This window comes from Corvus cornix, chromosome 14 (assembly GCF_000738735.6).
Source record: "Corvus cornix cornix isolate S_Up_H32 chromosome 14, ASM73873v5, whole genome shotgun sequence".
NCBI classification, from domain to species: domain Eukaryota; kingdom Metazoa; phylum Chordata; class Aves; order Passeriformes; family Corvidae; genus Corvus; species Corvus cornix.
Genome location: NC_046344.1, coordinates 23,667 through 46,712, shown reverse-complemented (window position 1 = coordinate 46,712; position 23,046 = coordinate 23,667). Strand labels below are relative to the sequence as shown.

At 38.7% G+C, this 23,046-nt stretch overlaps 2 protein-coding genes across 8 annotated transcripts in view; both read left to right on the top strand.

The window, feature by feature from the left end:
• Positions 1 to 6,741, top strand: part of LOC104684908 (BTB/POZ domain-containing protein KCTD5) — a 31,204-nt gene extending 24,463 nt beyond the window's left edge. For all 4 annotated transcript variants that reach the window (XM_019281523.2, XM_010392538.3, XM_019281524.2 and 1 more), the window contains one exon: positions 598 to 6,741. Coding sequence is in view for 2 of the 4 variants with exons in the window: in XM_010392538.3 (XP_010390840.1) it covers positions 598 to 627 (30 nt within the window). In the remaining 2 variants the exon portion in view is untranslated. The remainder of the gene's footprint in view (positions 1 to 597) is intronic.
• A 2,117-nt stretch (positions 6,742 to 8,858) lies between these two features.
• UBE2I (ubiquitin conjugating enzyme E2 I) lies at positions 8,859 to 21,616 on the top strand. 4 transcript variants are annotated; one of them, XM_039560272.1, is made up of 7 exons: positions 8,859 to 8,962; positions 12,946 to 13,024; positions 13,278 to 13,361; positions 16,025 to 16,097; positions 17,757 to 17,866; positions 18,043 to 18,122; positions 20,901 to 21,616. In XM_039560272.1, the coding sequence occupies exons 2-7, from the start codon at positions 12,959 to 12,961 to the stop codon at positions 20,962 to 20,964; spliced, it is 477 nt and encodes a 158-aa protein (XP_039416206.1). In that variant the 5' UTR covers positions 8,859 to 8,962; positions 12,946 to 12,958; the 3' UTR covers positions 20,965 to 21,616. The 4 variants fall into 4 exon arrangements, with proteins under 4 accessions (XP_039416206.1, XP_039416203.1, XP_039416205.1 ...); XM_039560269.1 differs by having other exon boundaries at positions 8,929 to 9,017; XM_039560271.1 differs by lacking the exon at positions 8,859 to 8,962 and adding an exon at positions 9,036 to 9,056.
• The last annotated feature ends 1,430 nt before the right edge of the window (positions 21,617 to 23,046 follow it).

Below are 23,046 nucleotides of genomic sequence, written 5' to 3'. Positions count from 1 at the left end.
ATACTCCAACTGGAAGTAGAATGGGTGTTGTTGATTTAAATCTTGCCAGGATGTACTTGGCCTTTAAAAACTTCTTGCATCATCGCACCCAGTGTGCCATTTCTGCACGTTTTGATTCGCTAGTTCATGTTTTCAGTACTAATTTATGGAACACAGTTTATATCTGAAATGTCAGGAAGTTAAGGACATTTTACTGCAACAGGAAAAATGAAGATTAAATTCAGTTTCTAGTAAAGTACCCAGGTTAATTTACCACATAGGACCTCAGGATCTTCCGGACTAGGTTGAGGTGCAATGGCTTACTTTTTACAGTTGCCAACTCTTAAGTCTTGTTGGTGTATTAATTATTGATATTAATAATACTCAATTCCTAGCAGTGTTTTACATCTGTTTTAATGGTATTTGATAGTAGACATTGTACGTATCAATCCGTCTTTTTTCAGCTTTAAAGCACAGACCCCAGGAATGTCCTTGAACCAGATCCCTGACACATTACTGGTTATTTAAAATAGTCATTATGTTGCTCTTTGATCTCCATGCTTTAGGAATGACAGTGAGCTAATTTTCATTTATAGAATTTTTATTGGTCTATTTCAGATTTTGCAAGAACGAGGTTCCAGAATGTGAAGACAGTATTGAACGGTGACAATTTTTTTTCTTTTATTCGAAGATGCAGTGGATTGTCACACTGAAGAGGCTCGGCTGCAAAAGAAAAAATCTGATTTAGACAATTTTCTGTTGATCTGGGTTCAACCATATTTGCCTATAAGCTGGTGTCAACTTCTGGAAGCATTGCAAGATTACATAATGGGAATAGATGGTGTGGGAGTGTGTGTTAAGTTTTGGTTGTAGTGCATGGTTGTACTCTCTTGTTGGCTGATTGACACTGGTCATTTGAAAAGAAATGACCATGCACTCATATTTTCCTCGGAGATATGTAGCACTTGATGTCTGGTGCTGGATGACCCAATGTGGATCGGTTTGGAGACATTTTCCTACTAATCATTGTAAACCTTAAAAGGACAATGTAATTGGTGCTACACACACGCACACACACACACACACACTCACACACTCACACACACATATAAATGTTACAGCCCACAAATGCAAGTATTTGGGCATACATTGTTTTAGACTCAGTGTCAGCCCCAGCTGACTGTATTATAATGCACATTCCTTATGGCTCTGTGACATAATCTATTATGTAATAACAGCCTAGAAGATCAACTGAAACTAGCACATGTAAAAGTTACACAACAGAGAAAAGTTTTCTCTGAAGGGTGTATATACTGACTGGATGTATAGCTTATCTTAATATCCAAAGGGAAGACTAAACTCAGAGAAAACAGCCTTCATCTGAGTTATTCTTGATGTTCCCGCTGTTAAAACAGTCTCCTGCAAAAGTTATGCTCCAGTCCTGGTCACATTCTTGAAAGGGGAATCAAAATTCAGTTCAAATGACCAACTGAACATTCTGTTTCTTTGGAGATGTTTGTACTCATATGTGTGTTTGTGCTTTTATAAAATGCCTATAAGCATTGAACTGTGTGGATTAGGGTAGAGATTTTTCTAGAGCCGAAGGTTTTACAGAAATATGACTGGCTAGTCCTAGGTCCCTGTCTCTATGACTAGGATTAAAATCAACCTTAGTGTGAACATAAACTCATCCAGTTGAAAAACCCGATTACTCTGGATATTCAGGATACCTGTAATCAACTCTTCTCTTTCTATACAGTTTCAACTATGCAGTTAAGAACAGTGTTTGAAAAGAACGTGGTGCAGCTTTGTTAGTTTGTCCTTGATGAAGGCTAATACACAAGACCAGAGCTTTCTAATATGTTTTGAGCAGAATCTTTAGCACATCTTTAAAACACTTAATGAGATGGACAGTATAAAGCTCGGCTTCATTGACTCATGGAACCAGTGGAAGGGAGTTTCAAGAAGCTACAGGATGGTTTGAAATTCTGAAGACATTACAGTTTTCATTCTTAGTAATTTTAGAATTTATGCATATATTGTAGGTAATCCTTCACACAAAAGCCTGATTTTCAAATGCCCAGGGTCTGCTTTTTTTTTTTTTAATTTTTCTTTAAAGGAGTTACACATTGATAAAAGTTTGGCAAAACAATTTGTAAGAAACATTTCTACTAAGCAGGTTAAGCAATGGGCTAAATGTTTTGTCCGTGTGCCCAATGCTTGAAAGGATTTGTAATGCATTTTGTGACTTGGATGTGGTCTGCACAGGAAGATGCTGGCCCCTCCACAACACATAAAATTTTTGTCTTTTTTTAAGAAGTTAAAACTGAATTTAATTTACTAAAACTGTAATTGTGTAGGGGGAAATGTTTATACTTTTATACTTTTTTAGGTACCCATATCTTATCAGCTTAAATTGAGCACACAGATTTCCCCTAAATAGTGACAGATTATCTTGTGTATCTGAAAATAAGCATAACAATTGTCTGTGTTAACTGCATATTAAAACATTTCCTCTGCTGCAGTAGTCACTGTGTTTTTAAACAGTATGACTTCACCAGATCTCTGAGCTCCCCAGCTCACGGAATTGCAGCCAACCATGTTACTTGTTTTTCTCTTGATGTGCTCCACAGAGTAATTCAGCATTGATGTAAGTGGATTTTAATGCCTAAAATACCAGTTTTACAGTGGTCCTTCTGAATCAGCATTTCTGTTGTCTCTCTTATTTAACCCAAAAAGGACAGACTATTTGATAAAATGAAATTTTCCTGAATGACATCAGCAAAGTATGAGTAACAAACTGAGCAAACTGAACAAATTTAGAATATGGAAAAGAGTGGGTTTTTCAAAGTATGGGTTTTTTTTTTTTTTTCCACTGGAATATTTCCAGTTTCAAAACCTGTGTTTATAACGAGATTACCTGCAGTCTAGTTTACATTGTATTCCTGCCATAGCTAATTTTAGGGAAATGAGTGTTTAATAATTTTTTGCACTTTGTTTCCAATACCTCACAAAGATTTTAAGAAGGAAAGAAAAAAGAGAGAACTTTAGTAGGCAGGTACCTTGTAAATCATTTTAAATATGCTGTTGTTTGAGACCACCTGAACTAACTATTTTCCTATTCTTGTTATTGTCATTATTGTTTCAATTTTTGTGATCATGTGAGGATTTCAGATAGATAGAAATGTATCTTCAGCTTTTTTCAAGGCATTAAGAATTTATTCCTAAATAAGTTTTGTTTCTTTTTGTTTGACTGTTGCAGTTTCAAATAAAGTTAGTAACAAGGTAATTGCATTAGACTCCAATCTGCATCACCAGGTTTTGTAAACATTGCTTCATCTGTTAAGATATTGCAGAATGAAGTAATGTACCTGTACAGTTTAAACTGGAGTCCTTCGTTCCTTTTCTGCTGTTTGGAGAGTACCTACCTGAGAATTGCCTGTGACTGTGGAGAGCTGAGGGGTTCACTACAGGGCTGGGGCTGCAAAGGTGTACTGCAAACCCCTTTGACTTAACTCTCTATTTACACAGCTCCTGTATTCTTAAATCAGAACAGTATTCCAGGTTAGAACTTAAGATCCTGAGCTTGAAGAGATCATAGCAGAAGGACTAAAGCAGGAAGGGAATGATACTAAATTCCTTAAAGGCATTTACATGACAAACTTCTTGCAAAACTTGTTTAAAAACAGAAGTTCAAATTTGCTATAGCAATTTCTTGCTTTGAGTTAGGAAACAGCGTATTGTTGGCCTTAAGTTTTCTCAGAGGCTATTTTCTTTTATTGGAGATGACATTTTTATATTACATGCTTTTGACTTTTTCAAGTAGCAAGTGAATCAGAGTTTGTCTGCAATGAACGAGTAATTCTGAAGCCTCAAATACATGAATGGTCACATGGTCCGTAATAACTGTCCAAACATAAACTCTGACTCAGCACCTCCCAGCCCAAAGGTTACCTGGGATTTTGTCCTACTTACTACTTACTGTGGGATTTCCATGGATTATGGTTAATTGCAGGTTTTTTATCCCATAGTAATTTTAATTGTGTGTCAAAGACTTGATTGAATTTAGAAGCTTATCTTGATTCTTTACTAAAGTTTCTGTCATCAGAATCATATACTCATAAAATTTGGAAAATGTACTGTGTTTTTTTCAAACTCAGATTTCTTGTAATGATAAAAGTTCCTCCTTGCATCTTGCACTGTAGCACTTGAAAAAGATATTTCTTAAAAGATGAAGCTTGATTAATCCATCTGACTTCTTTTTTTTCAGTTTTTCTTTAGACAATAGCTGTGTAGCTCCATTTCTAGTAATGAGAATGCACAGTTATGATTGATTAGAAACAGGATTATTTCCTGCAGATTCAAAAATTGAATCAGTCTCCTCTTTTTCTGAGAAAGGTGGTTTGTTGGGGTTTCTTTCAGGAGAAAAATGAAAACTTCTGGCAGATTAAACAAAAAACAACTTGATTACAGGCATGCAACCAAGGGAACAAGTTTGCTGAGTAGAGTGATAGTGTTACCAGAAAAGTGCTTCTCATAACAGAACACTATTCTGTGAATGTCTGTTGAGGCTGTTGAGAGTTGTCAGTCTCTTTTTGAGCTGTAGAGAGCTACCACCAGTAAATTACATTAATTACAAGTTTTTATTAATATTACAAAAATGAACTTGGAGTGCAAACATGCAATAGTATCTGATTCAGTGGAATTAAATAGAATCTGGATTATAATTATTCAGGTATACTGGAATACATTCCTCGGGAAGTACCGGGAGAAGAGTGAAGTTGTCCTGGGCTTTTTGAGGAAGATCAAAGTCAAATGAAAGAGAGCCTCAAGGTGAAGTCTGGGACTTTGTTCACTTGAGATGTGATAAAATCAGAAAGTGTCATTCTCCTATTTCATTCTCTCACCACATCAAAAGTTACAAGTTTTTCAAATTAACTTCTTCAATCAGCCCTTGAACTGTGGGGTTGTTGAAAAGAGATGAAATTCTGTTACGCGTTTAACAGTGTCTGTTATCCTAAGACAGTAGGGTTAAAACCTGAGTGGTCATTGGAGAAGTGTGTTTTCTAACACAAAAATTTTGGAATACTTAAGCCTGAGGATGCTGCCTGTTACTTCATTATAGTTTAGACTGCAGTTATCTCCAGTTTTAAGGACAGTCTTGGGATCTTACGTGGGGTTTTGTGTAGAATTATTGATGCTTTAAATAGTATGAATATTCAGTTTAAAAAAAAAAGTGGAAGGGTCTCTGAATTCAGTGTCCTATAAGTTTTCTTTTGTCTCACAAAAATCAGGAGCTCTCTTTAAAGGCTTCTTAATGAACAGAGGCTTTAAAGGGCTAAATAGATCTTATTGTCCAGTTTGCCTAAATGACTGTCAGAAGGAACTCTTTCCATTTTCAGAGCAGAAATGCTAAGGGCTAAAATGCTTTCCAGGGCTAATTTGAGGTTCCAGAGACATACAACATTTAAAAAACAACTAGTCTGTTTTCCTTTCAACTCATGGACTCTTAAAATATTTTTTTACAAATGGCTGAACCAATTGCAGATGTAAGTGTTCCTATATGGCTTGGATTTTCAGTATCCAGATTGGATAAGAGCACACTAGACAAGGCAGTACACTTACCCACCACTTTATTATTCACCTTTGCTGAAATTTAACAACTTTTGTGAACAGCATTGGCAATAGAGAAGCTTTGAGGACGGTTCTGCCCCAGGAAATTGTCACAGAATATTTCTTTGCATCTTAGTTGACGTTTACTTTAGCAAGGTCTACCAAGGCTTAAAGTTCAAAAGTTCAGTGAATAGATACCGCTGCAAATATAGCTTTCTGGATGCATCAAATGGTTCTCTTCGGGATGTCATGTCTTAATAACTACTATAATGAGAGAAACTTTTTAAAAAGTTATTTTGCTACTTTGGGGGTCAGTGGAAGGGGAAGAGTGCTCTCCTTGCCTTAGAAAGCTTAGCTTAAGTTTTGACCTAAGACCCGTTGTGATTTTGAGGCCTCATCATCTGAAATGTAAATTTATTTATTATGTACATGATTCTTGTTAATTTTGAAGATTTTCCAAAAGCTTATGTACAACTTCACTCACATTAACTTGGCTCACGTGTACTTGCTAGAATGAAGCAAGTACCAAGGCACTCTTAAAAGGAATGTTGCCGACCTCTCTACCTGGAACTGGAACAAGATCACCAAACTGAAGAAGTATCAAATGGCAGCTTTTTCCACCTGCTTCTGTCCTTATCCTCAGCTCAGCCTAGCTATGAAAAATCTACTTCCTATGCACTCTCTAGGCCCACTTACCCAATTCAACAAATGTTCTTTTTTTTCCTTTTCCTCCACATCACTGGTCTCAAAATTAGTTGTACATCAGCTGTTTGTGCTTATACCCAAGTGGCTGTACTTGCAACATGTTATTTCCTGGATAGTGGATTAGCAATAATACTTTATTTTGTGCCAATTCGTTATCTCTGAAGTGTTCTTACTGCAGCAAAATTTGAGTTTTGATTTGGTTTTAATGCATTTGCATTAACCAAAACTCATAGCACAGACACAGACAAGAAACTGAATTCAGGGAAATTTCCCTGGAAAAAAAATCTGCTAGGGCTTCCCAAATAATTTGAAGGTGGTTACAGTTAGCCATCACTTTCAAAACAAACATACAAATGAAACGTGTGTGGGTATTTTTAAACTTCCTTTTCATAACACTAGTGTATTGTAAACTGCATGGAATAAACCTGGTTTTTCCCTTTTAAAGTGTGATGTCTTACATCTGTCTTTTCTAAATGCACTAAATGATACTAATAGTGTCATATCACAGATAATTCCTAGTTTAGCATTTCAGATGTAAAATGTAGTTGCATATTTGTGATTCAAAGCATTAACACTTTCTCCTTTGTAAAGGAGATGTATCCTTTACTGCTGCCCCAAAGAGTTTGTCACAAAAAAGTTAGGTTTATTCAGATACATACCAGTTTGGAAATTGTTTTCCTTTGCAGTTGCATAGTTGATGCTATGACTTGCTGATCATTATAGGACGGAATAGTTGTCTCTTGTATGGATATATAATCACATGAAAAAGTTTTAACTTACACTTTGCATACCTTTTCTTTTGCACGACTCAAAAATCACCCTGCCCAGCATCTAAGATTCTAGAATCCACTGATAATGCTTCCTTTATTTGAAAAACTAAGCTAATGGAAACTGATGCTTTGTAATAAGGAAAACATATAACAAGTGTCGAGGATAGAAATGGCTGAAGGAAGTAAATGATTTAAGTACCAAGTACAGGTTGTTGAAATTCTCCGGGAAGTTTGACAGCTGTGTCCTCTACAAATATAGAAATGTTCATAATTGAGTATTAGTATTGCAAAGACCACCAGACAGCTCTTATTTTCCAAACTGTTAGTAAGAATTTGAGAAGCTAAGACCCATGATTTTTAAAATCTTGAAGGCTGTATAGTGACATAGGAGGTGAATTTCATCTTAACAGTTTAATCAGTTTTAAGTGCAAAGCGCATTCTATTATTTCTGTATATATCCAGCAACTTCAGTAAAATTGTGTTATTTTACTAAACTAATTTGCTGCATTTAATTGCATTTCAGTTTTACTAAAATAAGTGCTAAGAACAAACACTGCTGTAGTAATAACGTTCGGCAATTACAGCAATTAAGTAATCAATGTGTGCATCTGTATTTTCATCAGACTGTCCTACTAAAAGTATTTGCACTTTAGAGTCAACCAGCATGACTTTCAAATTCCTACTCTACATATATGTTGCGTCATTATAGTTTAGACTGCAGTTCTCTCTAGTTTTAAGGACAATCTTGGGATCTTACGTGGGTTTTTGTGTAGAATTATTGATTCTTTAAGTAGTATGAATATTCAGTGAGTTTTTTTTCCAGTTAGGAAAAGTGAGAGCATAAAAGGGACAAGTGTCTACCCTGAACTAGAAACCAGGTTATAAAGGGGACATAAACGAGTAAGTCATTAGCAACCTGTTTTGGATCTTTTATAACATTTAGAGTTCATTTGGCACTAGTTTTCCTTTCAGTGGGAAGTTTCACTTCAGAAAGATGAATATGATCCTGCAAATTGACCTTTTAGTGTACTGTTCATCTTTCAGCGTGCTGAAGTCTTGAAACACATAGTCCGTATGTATGTCACATTCTCAGAGACTGTAATGTGTACCATTTCATGAGAGAGATCCTGCCGAGTGTTAAAGAGTTTCTACTGCTTTTTGTAATGCCATTGGAATTGTGTGGGAAGTCACACAGGGGAGTATATGTTTGTCCTGGTCTACCATGGGCGTTTGCTACTGGTGAAAGGTTTCTTAGCTAGGGTGATCTTCAGCATGTATTTTGATTAGGGCTGATAGAAATCTAGGTGGTTATTTATTGAAATAGTCAATTCTGCAGTTCCCAAGAAACCATTTTGAACTTTAATACTACATAGAACATAGTTCAAGTAACATTGACACAGACCAGCACAAGGCATAGCTAGGTAGAGGTTTCAGGACTAAATATTCTTCTGTTTCATTAAGAAAGATAAGTTCAAGATAAGAACAGAATGTGATTCATACTCTACTTGCCACTGAAAATGCGTTCTTAGAAACCCAGACACCACCCCTCCTCCCCCCCAAGGCGAGGAAACCAAACCAAACCAAACCAATAAACAAACCAAAGGGCAACAAAAAGCAGTCCACAAGTCCCGTAAAGGTCAGTGAAACTAGCGCGGGCGGGAGCCAAACTGAAGACCGCCTTCCGTCCCGCCTCCCAGCGCCCTGATCGGCTCCTCCGCCTGCCCATCAGCTGCGGCAGCCCCTCCGGAGCAGGCGAGCCGTCCTCCACCCCCTCAGCCTCGGCTGGCCACAGTGGGTGGGGCTCGGCCCGGCTCGAGCGCGGCCCGCCAGACCTGCGCGCGCCCGCCGACGGAGCAGGCGTTCTTGAGTCGCAGGCGGCTCCCACAGCGCCGGAGGTAAAAATTAACTCAGCTTTTCGCCGGAGCTGGTGGAACCGAGAGGCACGAGGAGGTGATCGACTTTGGGATAGCCCCGCGTGGATTTTTTCCGGTGCTTCATACTCAGGCATTGTTGGGGACACCTCTGGGTCCTATGGCGCGAGGATGCGTAAGGCGTGACGATAGGCTCACAGACGGGTCGGGCCGAGGGACAGAATAGCGCTGTCGCGCTCCGCGCCAAAACGAGAGGGAGGGAAACTCCGGAGTGGAGACAAAGCAGGGGGAGCGGGAACATCCGGGTCACTCGCGCGGCCTCGATCCGGGACACGCGCGGCGGCGGCGGCTCTCGGTGAGGCCCGGCCGGGAGTGGGGCCGGGTGGCCCCGGGGTCGGGGAGCGGAGCGGGGCTGGGCCGGGCTGGCGCCCCTCGCCTGCGATGGGACGGGACGGGACTGGCGGCCGTGGGCGTGCGGGCCCGGCGCCTCCTGCCTTGTGGCCGGGCCGGCCGGCGCAGCGCTGCCCGCCTGAGGCTCTGAGCGCCCCGCAGGGCTCGGTGGTGGCGGGTGGAGGTCGCCGAGCAGAGCGTGGAATCGCTGGGCCTGCGCGAGCCGGTCCCGCCCCGCCGGGTATCTGCCCGGGAACGGCGGGCGGGCCCGGGGTGCCCCGTGCAGGCCTTGGGCGCTGCCCCGGCCCCTCGCGGGGCCGATGGGACCAGCGGCCCTCGGCGGTGGCGGGTGGTGCTCGGCCGTGTCCGGGTACTTGGCCGTCGAACACCTCGCCCATCGTCGCGCGGCATCTTCCGTTGTTTAACGTGCGACTCCGGTCGCCGCTCGGCCTCTTCTATGTTTCTCTGGCCGCAAGCAGAGGAGACTTTCTGTTCTAGTCTCGAGTTAGCGTTCTTTGATTTAGAGCTCAGACCGTGGCTTTCTCCACCCTTCTGAAAATTAAAGATTGTATAGTTCGGGGGCAGACTATTCCGATAATAATTTCTTCCTATGTCGGTATTTAACCTACAGAGTAAAAATGCGAGGCTAGCCGTCCTAACGTTTTGGGTTTTTTTTCTTGCTGCTTGGAATCAGTAAGTTGTACCGAAAGTTCTTGAACCTCAAAGAGCATATTGTCGATGTATTTAGAGACTTGTCTGTGGCACGGGAACGATTCTTTGCAAGACATGCATTTTGTGTGTGGAAGTAGGTTGTTCCAGCCCATCAGAGGGTGTAAATGGGTAAGATATTCTGTAATGGGACACAAAGGTTTGCATCTGTGGTGAGCTTGATGGTTTTATTTTGTCCTTTTTCTAAAGTAGGCAGTAACAGCAGTAAAGGCAAGCTACTGAGTAAATTTGGAAGTTTCTGTTAACTTTCTGGGTCGATGGCAGTAAAAGGTATGTTACTACCTCTTAATGGGGTAGGTCTGGGGATTACTGTCAAGCAAAACGTGAAGACTGGTCTCTTGGACTTTTGTGGCATGTGCAAGGTAGGATTGAACAGACTTCCTCTGGTGCAAAATTCTTTCGGATGATGTAGCGCATAAATAGATTGGGATATAGAGAGTATATATTGCCAGTTTGTTAGCAGATTTGTAGAAGATTGCTTTTGAGGGGATGCTTAACTAATGGGATCTTAGTTTTTTGAAATGGGCTTTCAGTCTTCTTTGTATAATCTTTATTTTCTGGTAGACTGATGAGGTTTTAGATGCTTGTCTGCTCTCATCAGTGTAACTGAAGCCTGTGGAAACCACATACGTGAAGCCTGTCATCTCTCATATACACTGAAACTTTGGATGTAGCCTGTCAGTGCTTAACTAAGTCCAACGCCTCAAGATTTGGAAAGCTATTTGTAGAACATAAGAAAAATATTTAATGTAGTAGGGCACAGTATAGTGTGTAACAAGAGTAAGCAGGATGTGTGGCCTGAAAACACAGGATTTTTTTCAATTACTTGAGAAGTTACTTGATTAGTGATGCTGTGCAGGAGATACACTGTTTATTTACCCAAAGAGAAACTGGCATTTCCCTTGAGGTGCATGTTGTAATTAATTGGCTATTAGCCACAGGAAATGGAATTAATGTATTTGAAAGCATCCTGTAATGTGTCTTTTGGCAGAAAAGGTAACTGGGTTTAGCGAACTATGTAAGAATATTTGGATGGTTTATACTCAGGAATGGTTTTCTCATCCTATGATGGGAAGGTTAGTATTAGTATAGTGGATCACGAGGTACCAAAAGTACAGCTGAAATTCAGCTGTATATTCAGTTCCTTTGCATCTCTTGCAAGGGCGTGGGCTCACAACATTTTAAGAATTATTCCCTGTATAATTTGGTTAAGGGAGAGTTTTTTTGGGTTTTTTGGTTGCCTTTGATTTATTGTTGGTTTTTTGGGTTTTTGGTTTTTTTTTTTTTGTTCCACTGGTATCTTTTTCAATGGCCCTGCATTTCCTGCATGTGAACAGACTCAAATCTGAAGTCATGTGTACACACTCACTAAGTCCTGCAAGTCTTCTGCCATAATTAAGATACAGGTGTATGTGTTGGGAATACTAGAGGAAAATTGGACTGAATATAGGAATGTTTTTATGTATGTGCATGTTCACTGAGTGTGAATTGTCCCTTTTAAAAAGCTTTATCTGACATTAATTTAGTTGCTACTCTGAAGGTGAATTAGGGAATATGGCCATCCAGGCAAAACTGGCTTGGGGGAAAAAAGAAAAAAGCTGGAAGAACAGATTTAAAATACATGTTATCCTAAGGAACTGCATAAATTGCTTAATCTGGTGTTTTTAAAGATCTACCATTCATATGCTTATAATAGTAGTAGACTGCAGTACTTCTTTTAAGTAATCAACATATATAGAGGTTATGAAATTTTGCATAATTCTTTACCAGTGTACAAGTGTTTGTTTTAATAGAGTGGTAACACTGCTTTCATTCATTCTGTGAGCTTGTTAAGTGGAAGCATTCTACTCTTCTGCTGTTAAAAAGGCTTGTTAGGTGCATGTGGGGTTGGGAACAAATTGCCCTGAATTCTCCCACTGCCAATTATCAGCTCTTATTTAAAATGTGTAGAAGTGCAGGTATGAGGAGGATTAAAAACCTTCATTGGAATTTGACAATGTGGGTAGTGAAACCCTGAGTTTAGATACAGTTTGACAATGAAAAATAAACTCTCGCTTTGAGTAGTGTTCTGGGTGAATGGAGAATCCTCCCCTGAATTTGAAAGTGCCACTCGTGCAATCATCCTATCTAGAACTGTTCTGTGTGATGCAGTAGTGAATGACCTGTGCTCTGCATATTTTTTCTGTAGTCATGGTCACCATGCTTGGCTGTTCTTAAGGCAGTGAAGGTGCAGAAATATTCTGTAGTTTATACTGGAATTGAAAATCTGTCTTGTGCAAGGAGCCGCTGGCTCTTACTTGGCTCACTTCTGTGTTGCTGCCTGTTCCTGCTGTTGTCTAGAAGTTTTATAGTGGCATCACTGCAAAACTGAGATGACTTTGTTAAATTCTGTGCCTGTGTTGCTTTTGTGTGGAATACTGGCTTTCAATGGGAATTTACCCTAAAAGTAACATTTCTTATTCCCATTTGCCAGAAATGCAGGCGTTTGCCTACAGAAGAAAGCCATAGCCGATGTGGTGTAGGAAGGAGATAAACGGAGTGTGTATCAGTTGCATGAATAGGAAGTCTGAGCACTTTTTCCATTACTAATAGTGTTTCTGTTGTCAAGATACTGTCAAAGTTGCCTCTAAGGGTCCAAATATAAAGCAATACGGTAAGGATGGAATTTTGTAGGTTAAGTCCAGTAACTAAAAGCTTGATGGCATGGGGAAACGTGATGTTATTCCCGATGATAAATTCTGCAGGTTGTGCAAAAACGTGCGTCTTGGTTATTGAAGTGAAAATCAGAGGTCAAAATAATTCTTGAGTGAGCAGGGCTTATAAACACATAATGTGTTGTTTACACTATAAGTAAAAGTATATACTAACAGCAACTACTTTTGTTTTAGAGGGACTCTGAATATGTCTGGCATAGCTCTTAGCAGACTTGCACAGGAGAGAAAAGCCTGGAGAAAAGATCATCCATTTGTAAGTATGAGAACTGCCAAATTTCTGACTCTGCAGTTGTTTCAGTGTTCCGGTGATGATTCTTTTCTTTACCCTGATAGGATTTAAAAAAAAATAATTAATTAATATTTTTAAATTAAAAAAAAAAAAAAAAAGCTTTTTAAAACGAGGTAGTGCAAAAAGAAGTAACTTTGTGTAAAGATAAAATGTATCATGAAGTATTTTAAGTATATCTTCTAAAATCCTCACCCTATGTCTTTTTGCCTTAAATCAGGGATTTGTAGCAGTACCTACAAAAAATCCAGATGGCACAATGAATCTAATGAACTGGGAGTGTGCTATTCCAGGAAAGAAAGGGGTAAGACTTACTGTTCTCCTAACTTCTCACTTCTGGTGGAAAGTAACGTAAGTTGCTTATGCATTACATGGACAATTGAGAATTTGACTTATGTGTAGTTTAATAAAAGCTTGTATCCTGCTTCTTCTTTAGAATTAAAAGTGCTGTAGACTAGGAATATTGGACAAAGTACACCATAAGCCTGTTCAGCTGTTGGCACTTAGCACCTTAAGAAAACGAGTTTTCAGAGGAGTGTTTTAAGGGTCTTGCACTGAACAAACTGGAGGTTGTCTTCTGCTTCTTCTTGCTTCTTCTGAAATACTACTGTTAATTATTTGGGGGTTTTAATTCTTTCAGGCCTTCGGTATGGGACTTTTTTTGCCTTGCCTTTTCTATTGCCTCTTGCCAATTTGCTTAAATACCCTTATGATCTTGTTTCTTAAAGTCTGAGAAGACTGTGTGCGTAGGCAAAACCTGCAGGTTCTGTGCTACTGCCTTAGTTGAATGCTGAACGTTGCTGTTACGGTTACAACTTAGTTTTGGTAGTTGTCTGCACACAGCTTAAGTTACTTCTTAAAGAAGCACCAACAAATAATCTAACACAGTGTAAGGGAAAAACTCAAACCCTTGTGTTCTGCCAAAACAAGATTATCCCCCATAACAGTTTATGCACCTTATCAAGATGTCACCTTTAAATACTTAGGTAAAAATTTTATGCCATACAGAATCTTCATGCCATTGCTTAGAAGTTTTGTCAACCACAAAATGGAGCAAACAAGGCCTTAAAGCCAGCTTCACGTCTACTAGAAGACCAGGAAAAGATCATGTTGATGTGATTCCTGCTAAAAATTTAAAAGATTATATTTAACAAGAAGCAGCATGACTTGCTCATCTCTACCAGACCAAGCAGTTGCTCTCTATGGCCTTTATGTTTGGAGGCATCCTATACTGCAGCTGCTTCCCCTGAGATGAGTAGTTGAAACCATCAAAATGCTTTCTTGTCAGCCAGATGAAATACTGAAGTGGTGTTAGTCCTGGGTTGGATACTCTGTTGACTCTTTTGACAGCAAATCACTTGTTAACTACCTAAAATTTGACTCAGAAAACATCTGCAACTCGTCCCATAATGCAATATGGTCGTGATACTGCTGTCATACTGTTAGCCTTAGTAAGGCTTTTGAGTGTCTTCTGTCTTTCACCCATAAGGTATGTTGCTCTATCAGAAGCATGATAAAAACTTCACCTTCTGTTCTTCTGTGTAAATTATTAAAAGCTATTTGTCTTCCTTTGTGAGCGAAAGCAAACAAAATAGGTAAAGTTTATTCTATCAAAAAGCTCATATTTTCTAAAAAGGAACTCCTCTGAGAAGATATAGAGAATAGATTTTTCTAGTTGTTGACAACTGACTACAGCAATTTAGAGTGAGTTCTTTAAGTACACTATAGCAAATATAATTAAACTCACTCACTTCTGGAAATGTGTTATCTTATTAATTCCTAGCATGTTTTTCTTCCTGTTCTAGCTTGAAACTTTGCATAATGAATACCAATGACAATGGAGTGATTTTTCTCTTTTCATGTGGGTTTTTTGGGTGTTTTGTTTTGTTTTTCGTTCAGCTAAAAATCACATAATTCAGATAGGAAATAATTAAGAATTGCCTTCTAAAATGGTCGTATCTCTCTGTCTGTGAGGAGATTTGATCAGTTTTGTTCTTAAGATGTTAGACCATCTTTACTCCAGTTGTTTTAAAGAATCAATCCAACATTTACTTTCATTGCATAGCAAGTTTCCATAGCAAGGGCAAGTTACAGAGAAGTGGTCTGAATTTTACAGCTATAATAATCTTCTCTGTATTTCTACACTTCTTAGCAGAGCTCAGTTTTTCAGAAAATGGGTTTTTTTCCTTTGTTTACATATTTTGTATATTTGAGACAGTATTTTTCTTTATTGCTAGATGTTTTTTCTTGTTTACATGACTCTTTTGAGTAGTGTTGTCTTATTTGGTTTGCTCTGTGTCATGGGAACTGCTCCTGTCATGCTCTTGCCCATTTTGGATAGGGATAAAGTGCTTCTTACAATTTCTTGTTATACAGAAAGATTAAATCCTTAAGACTACATTCTACCAAACGCAGGCAGGGTTAGTTTAGACTAGTGAATCTCATTAACTGTAGCAGTACTACTACAGTGCTGTCGACATTTTTAGTTTGTTTGTGGTTTTATTAGTCACATTCTCATAAGGCACAATAGAAGCCATTTACATTCACATGCTTAAAGGGTGTATCCATATCCTATCTTCTCAAACTTAAGTGGGGGTACAACAGCCCCTTCTTCATTGTATGTGTATCACGTAAAACTTCAGAAGTATTCTGTTCTTATGTATGTATGTATGTATGAAAATTTTACTTTTATATGGAATTTTTGGTGATGATCCTGACTCTGTTGATGACTTGGCATCACTTACTAGTTGTAATGAAGAAAGGAACCCCTTCCTTTCCACTTCAGCTTCTTGTATAGGTAGGATAGCTTACCGTGATCTGGACAGTGTGCTACAGTGCAGGACAGCTATTTTCTACTGTGTAGCAGAAGAATGTCTTGTGCTTTGCCTGAGAAACTGTATTTTTGGTAAGCTTTTTTCCACAATTTTGACTTTTCCTTGCTGTAACTGAAACACTAACTTTTTACAGACACCGTGGGAAGGAGGCTTATTTAAACTACGGATGCTTTTCAAGGATGACTACCCTTCTTCACCCCCAAAATGTAAGTAAAATTACTGAAAACCACAGGTTTATTAGAACAGTGTTGAATTTTAATCCATGAGGTTCTTACAAATAGTTACTGCTTTCTTACAGTTTTGGTTGATTTGGGGTTTTTTTTTAAAGGCGCATTCCTTGTTGTTCTTTCCTCACCCACTTTGCATTCAGAAAGTTGTGATGAAATCAGCTGAGTGCTCGATATATTAAAATTGGGAGGGGAGGGAGATTGCTGTGTGGGTTACCTCAAAGTTTGACAAAAGCATCGCTTGACGTTTTCACTGCATTATCAGCACTCCTTGGAAACTAGTATGTAGGCATGCTTAGACTAAATCCCTATGCATGTTCTTCCTGTTAAATTGGTCTTCTGTGCTGAGAACAGAAGACAGAAATTTGGAAAAAAGTGTTCTATAACTTGAACCCTTTAATCGACTTGCTCTAAAACATTAATCTGTTCTATTTCTGCTACTGTGTATAACAGATCTTCAGATACCTAATTTCCCTATTAAGTTTTTGAACTGACTTTTCCTTATTCCATTTCAAACTTACCTATTATAGAAACCTGAGAACATCTATTGCCATGCACGGTTTCTTGGTTCTTGAATTGGCTACCATCTCAAATCAATGACAGCGATTACAAATCAGTCTTTTGACAGCAATTCATCTCTTAATCACATTAGCGTTATTTCAGCTCTGTCAACTCCTGGCTACTCCTTTTGTTTGTTGCCACCTAAATACATGTAACACAGGGGAAACATCTCTTTTAACTGAAAACATTTCACATTGTTTTCCCAAGAAATACCAGTTTTCACATCCTGACAGTGTTAAAGGAATTGTCATGCTTTAAAATAAGATGTATATGTGACTGATAAGACTCCCTACCGATGCAGCTTCTGAAGTAGTCCTGAACTTGATTGGGCAGCAAGACTGTTATGTCTTGTGAATACTTGCAATGTCAGAAGGATTAGAAAACTGCAGTAATATGTAGATATTTCATGTATTGCAGGAGGGCGTGTTCATTACTTTACTCGAGATGCTGGCTGTTGCATTTAAGTCTTGTAAAGATTTAAAGAAATGCCAGAATAGAGATTGAGTGGTGGAAGGAAAGCTGCACAAGCCTTCAGTTAGTCTTATAATTTAAACTTGGTTCCTCTTGTTCAGTACATCTTGATTATACATAGGAAAATATGAAACTGAAAAAATGTTAGAACTTAAGTCTTCTGTGTATGAAAGTTTCAGTATTTCAAAGTGAGGAGAGAAAAGATGAGCGAAGGGTAGTATCTTTCCTTTACGTAGTAGTGTGTGAGGCTGAAAAGTCAGAATTGTTTTTAAAAGGTCTTTATCACAAAGCTACTACAAATTACTTTGTCAGTTTCCATTCCTAAACCAAAAGATTACCAGTCAAAAAGACAATGTTGGATTGCCTGGATTGATATCACAGATCACATCCACATGTGATGGAGTTCCTGCTTTAGGCATGGGCTGAGCCAAGAAGAAAAGTGGTATTAATAGCGCCAGAGATCTGTGGGGTTTTATTTGGGGGTTGGGGGTCTTTTGCCAGTGTTGGTTTGGGGGTTTTTGGGTTTTGTTTTCCCCTACTGATCTAACCCAACTCTCTGATCTTCCTCTTAGCACTGTATGCTAGTAATTGCCTCTTCTTCATCAGGTAAATTTGAACCACCATTATTCCACCCAAACGTGTATCCTTCAGGCACCGTGTGTCTCTCCATCTTAGAGGAGGATAAAGACTGGCGGCCAGCAATCACAATTAAACAGGTCATTAGTTGTACTTAGACATATTCTTAACACTTTTGCTTTGCTTGCTTATCCGATGCAAATATAAGATGTTCACTGTGTGTTCCAGTAATTGGTTTCTAAGGGTTTTTCACTGAATCTCTTAATAGTAATATCCATAATATAGGCCTATGTTACTTCTGTTTCTTTATCCATAGATCTTGTTAGGAATACAAGAACTTCTAAATGAACCAAATATTCAAGACCCAGCTCAAGCAGAGGCTTACACAATTTACTGGTAAGTATCTTTGCATATCAGCTTGAAAGCTGTCCTGTTGCCTACAGTTCTCTGTTACTTGTAGTATTAACATGCAAATGTTTTTAGGAATGACCAGGGGAATTTTCTTACTTTCGTGACTGTATTCTGTGGAGATGCCTAGATTGTGCTAAACTTGAACAAAATGGTAACTTCATGGCTATTAGTCTAGTGGAGCTTTTAATAGCAAAGCAACAGCAATAAAGTGTGAAGACTCCTTATATCACGATTTTCATCCTGGTTCTAGCCCAACAGAGTCCTTTCTCTTAAAGGCTGAATAGTAACAATGAGGCATAATGGTGTCATGAGACCAGGAGAAGAGGAGACTGAATTACATGACAAGCCACATTCGTCAGTACAGGAGTAACTTACTTCTGCCAAGTAGTGTGTACCTTTAAGCACTTACTTGTGCCTGAAGGATAAAGGAGAGCTGTGGTCACTGTGGGAAACATGGCATTTTGGGAAAACTACATCTTCCAAAAGAAAAGGTTGTAAAGTACAGATGGAGCTTTACAGATGTAAAGTATAATGCCTGGAACTTTAGCAGATTGAACTTTGCATTGATTAGGAAAGGGGATAATTTGTGAGCTAAAGAGACTTTTTGGGTTTGGGGTTTTTTTTTTTGTTTTTTTTTTTTAGGCTTAATCTTAACAGTTTTACACTATTAAAAATGAATATCTGTTCTATAATCTTTAGGGAACCAAAACATTTTAAACAAATGCTTTTGGCACTGGCAGCTACTGAAATGATAACTGAGATGGAAATGTGGAATTACCATTCTGGACAGAAGAGGCCTCCAGGAGAGTGCCAAGTTTGAAAAATAATGTTTTATGTGACTGCACATGCAAGCTATGTTAGGAAATGGTTTTTTATAGGGTCCTAGTTAAAAAGGAGACATAGGGGTGGGTAGTGTGGCTTGCATTTAATTAATGGCTTCACAGTGTTATTTTTTTTAAAGTACTTACTGAAGGTTTGATGGAGTTGAGTGCATATGGAAGACAGTTAAGTGGCCACAGTTATAGGAGCCAGGAATGATGAGGCGGGCCTCAATAGTATACTTCTATACATGTATACATAGTCTGTGTTCTATTTTTCGTAATCACCTCCCACATGCATGTATGTACAAAACCAGTCTTGGCTAGTCTTGTTTCTGCTTTAAGTGCTTCCGGGGGGGGAAAAAAATCTGTTGAGCTTAAAATATTACATGATTTTTGTTACTTCGAGTATATATAGTCTCCCATTTATCCTCTTCATGTCTCGTGGACATACAGAGTGTTTCAGATGGGTTACTATTATTCTGCAGTCTGAGTGTACGCCTCTCTTGCTACTTAGTGAATATCTGGTAGAAGTTAAACAGAGCAGGATTGTGCGCGCGTCGTAATGTTAGCGTAGTTGATAAATACTGCGGAAGATGCAGCATTGTTTATGTAGATGTCTTTAGTCAAGTTGTTAAAGTTTTAAGAGTAAGAGTTGTATTCAAAATAAGAATGCTCTCAGGATTCCTTTGGTACTGTTGTTCAGTAACTTTAGCACTCCTAATGTGCTAACCTACTTCCTCCTCTGCTGTAGGCATTCAGGGTCTGCTATGGAAGGCATTCTTCTGCGTGGATTCTATGGGTGCGAGACTTAACAGCTAGGCTATGTTCTCGTGTGACAATGCAATCTTAACTTAGAGAAGAGATGTAGAATAAAGTTTGTAAATGTGTGCATGAGAAGAGAGTATCTTCAATCTCTTTGCCGGCAATTGTTCATTGCATGCGACCAAAATTGGTTTCATTTCTTCTTTCCCCCCACCCCCCCATATCTGTCAAGTTCTGAGGATATAATTTGCTGCCTTTTTTTTCCTTTTTTGTTTTTCACTGCAGCAAGCCTTCATAGCTGAAAATAAGTTAACTTTACGGCAAAGCTGTCTGCAAAATCTAGTCACTCTAAACTACCTCTGGTAGAAGAGTAATGGTTACAAATTTTTGTTTAGCTCAACTGATACTTCCGACACCTAATAAAAAATGGACACCTGAATGTAAATGGATGCTTCACTATGCTACTACTATCTGTTGTTGGCACAAGAACAGAAAACAAAGAACTTGCCCTTTTACATCTTGAGTCTGAGGCTTAGTGACTGGACATAGTTCCCTCAAGTAGTATTTGCTTGTTTAATCAATCTGTAGCAAGTATGCTACACTTAGCTATGTTGAACTAGTTTTTTTTGGCAACTGAAGATCAGGATAAACCTGAATCTGTGAGTCAGGGTCTGTAGAGATAAAGGCTAAAATTCCCACACCATTATCATTTTCCTGTTTCTTAGGAGTGTTTCCGTTCTCTCTCCAAAGCAGTAAAGATGATCATTTAAAGTCATATGAAGTCCACCAGCTGCTAGTGAACTGGTCTCCTCACTTTGTGCTGTTAGGATACCGGAATTTGTTGTTAATGTGAGTGGGGAGTAGAAAACTTCAGATGAATGAGAGAATGTTTGCACCTGAGGTACAGTTGGCCTTGAGAAGAGCAGGTGCAAACCTGTTTGAAGAAACCCAGTACAGATTGAAGTAAGTGCAATCATTTGACAAAGGGTGGTGTTCAGGAAGTATCCAGTTGAATGGTACCATACTTGTCTAGAAAAGCCTTTAATTTATTGTAGTGTTCAGTGAATTGCTATCAAATGGGTTTGCCTTCAGCAGTGATTTCTGTTTCTCTTCAATATGAAACTAATTCTGTAATACAGCCTCTGATTGCTCCAGCTATAATTACCCTTTCTCTTTTCAGCCAAAACAGAGTGGAATATGAAAAGAGGGTTCGAGCACAAGCCAAGAAGTTTGCACCATCATAAGCATTTGTCATGCAGCATCTTAAAAAGGAAGGGATTGGTTTGGCAAGAACTTGTTTACAAAACTTTTACAAAATCTAATGTTGCTATGTACAATTAATATCCACATAAGGGGAGGGGGTTGTATGTGTGCCATTTTCCATATTCGCCAGTTGTATACAGTTCTAAATTTGCTGAATTGCCCCCAGTTTTTTCATACAGGGTCTCTTCCTTCAGTCTTTTGTATTTTTGATTGTTATGTAAAACTTGCTTTTATTTTAATATTGATGTCAGTATTTCAACTGCTGTAAAATTATAAACTTTTATACTTCTATAAATTCACTAGTATCTCTAGTTACTTTGCTATCTGATGCAGGCATGCTTTAAAATGTTAGAACTATATTTAGCCTCTAGCTGGCTGTATGAAAAAAAATCATGCCCTCCACCCCCTTCCCTCCCTGAATTTGTTTTTTCTATCTTTCAGAAACTAGGTTGTTATTGCTTAAGAGCCTCTGAGATCCAAAGTTAGCCAGCATCCTTATTCTGCATCACTTTCTTTGTGTTTATATGGCATTCTGTCTGTGTTGCTGTTTAGAGTAAATAAACTGTTTATATAAAGGGCTTTGTTTCATTTATCTTCATTAAAAGACTGCCATTTAAATGGCTCTGAACACAACTCAGCGCAAGTCCCATTTTTAAGGCCTGCGATGCTGCATTTGATATTTGTTTAGATGTTGCCTTCATTTGTTTTGCCTGTCCCTGACCCGGAGCACAAATGTGGCCCTTCCTTGGGCGGTGTGTGGTAACTGCAGCAAGTCAATTCTGATGAGTTTCTCAAGCAGTGTACAGAATTCTGACTCACTAGAGACCAACTGCTTACAGTGCATAATGGGATCAGCATACTGGTGCGACCACGTTAATTTAAAGTAACATGAGCTTTAGACTGGTATGAACAATAATAGAAGCTGTCCAAGGAATGCTGAGGATTGTTAATGGTGCTTTGTTTATCAGAAATAATTTTGTGCCTTTTTCCATATGTAAATGCATATAGCTTCTAGGGAAAGGATGGGCTCTATGCAATTACAGTTTCCTTCTGTAAAGGAAATCTGTTAAATTATGTAAGTTATTTTCATGTATGTGAAGCTGATACGCCCTCTATTAAACTTTCAGTGCTTTTTTTAAATTGTATTTTTTAGTCAAAATGATTCTGCAAAACAAAAAAAATGTGAAAAGCTTTGTTCCATCTGAGCTTAGCTTCTTCAGTGCTTTTATTAAAAAATGGCTACTGCTCAACACTTAAGGTATTCTAAGTTATACAGCTCTGTTCCCAGATCTGTTTTGCTCGTCTGCATTTGATTACTATAGCTCTGTATTATAAAAGCATTCCCCCAAATTAGAATAGCTAACACCCTCACATTGCTCTCAGTCTGTCCTTGTCGCTATCTAGAAATCCTTGCTAAAACAGCATATTTGGGAAAAATTTTGTTTGGGTGGGGAAGTTACTGAGAAACCGAATCAAAAGAAAAATCTCCTCGTAGAACTAATTTACTTGTGCGTTTTAAAAAGGGAAATTGAGTATTTGTACCACTCAAACTGCTGCTGTTACTCCCAGCTCTAGCTCCGGTAGCGCTAGCATTTAATCCCTCTAGTAGCAGAGGGACAAGAGGAGAAAGTCCTGAGACGTGAAGAACTCTGATTTCTGAAGGCGTGTCTGTGAGTTGTCCTTAGTATCTCTGATTCTACTGAAGGGTTTAAAGTTTAGGTTACAGCTTGAAACTCCAGAGTATTCTATTTAAATATACAGAAAACAACTGCTAGCAGCTCATTTTTATTATACAAACTGGCAGGCATAGGGAAAAGCGACCTAAGACACTAGTGCTGGGTGCGCGTCTTGACACAAAGCTTTAAGGGCTAGACACTGTGTATTTCTGACTTGGTACGGTGCCACTTTGAGTGATGCAAATACACAGAGATAGCATTGATGAACCTGTGATCTGAAGTTTCACAGTACAGTTCTGAATATGAAGTGCCAAAGCAGTGTGTTGCTTAGGACTGTATCAGAGTAAATAAAATGAGCAATTAAAGTTCCTGAAAAGACACAGGGAG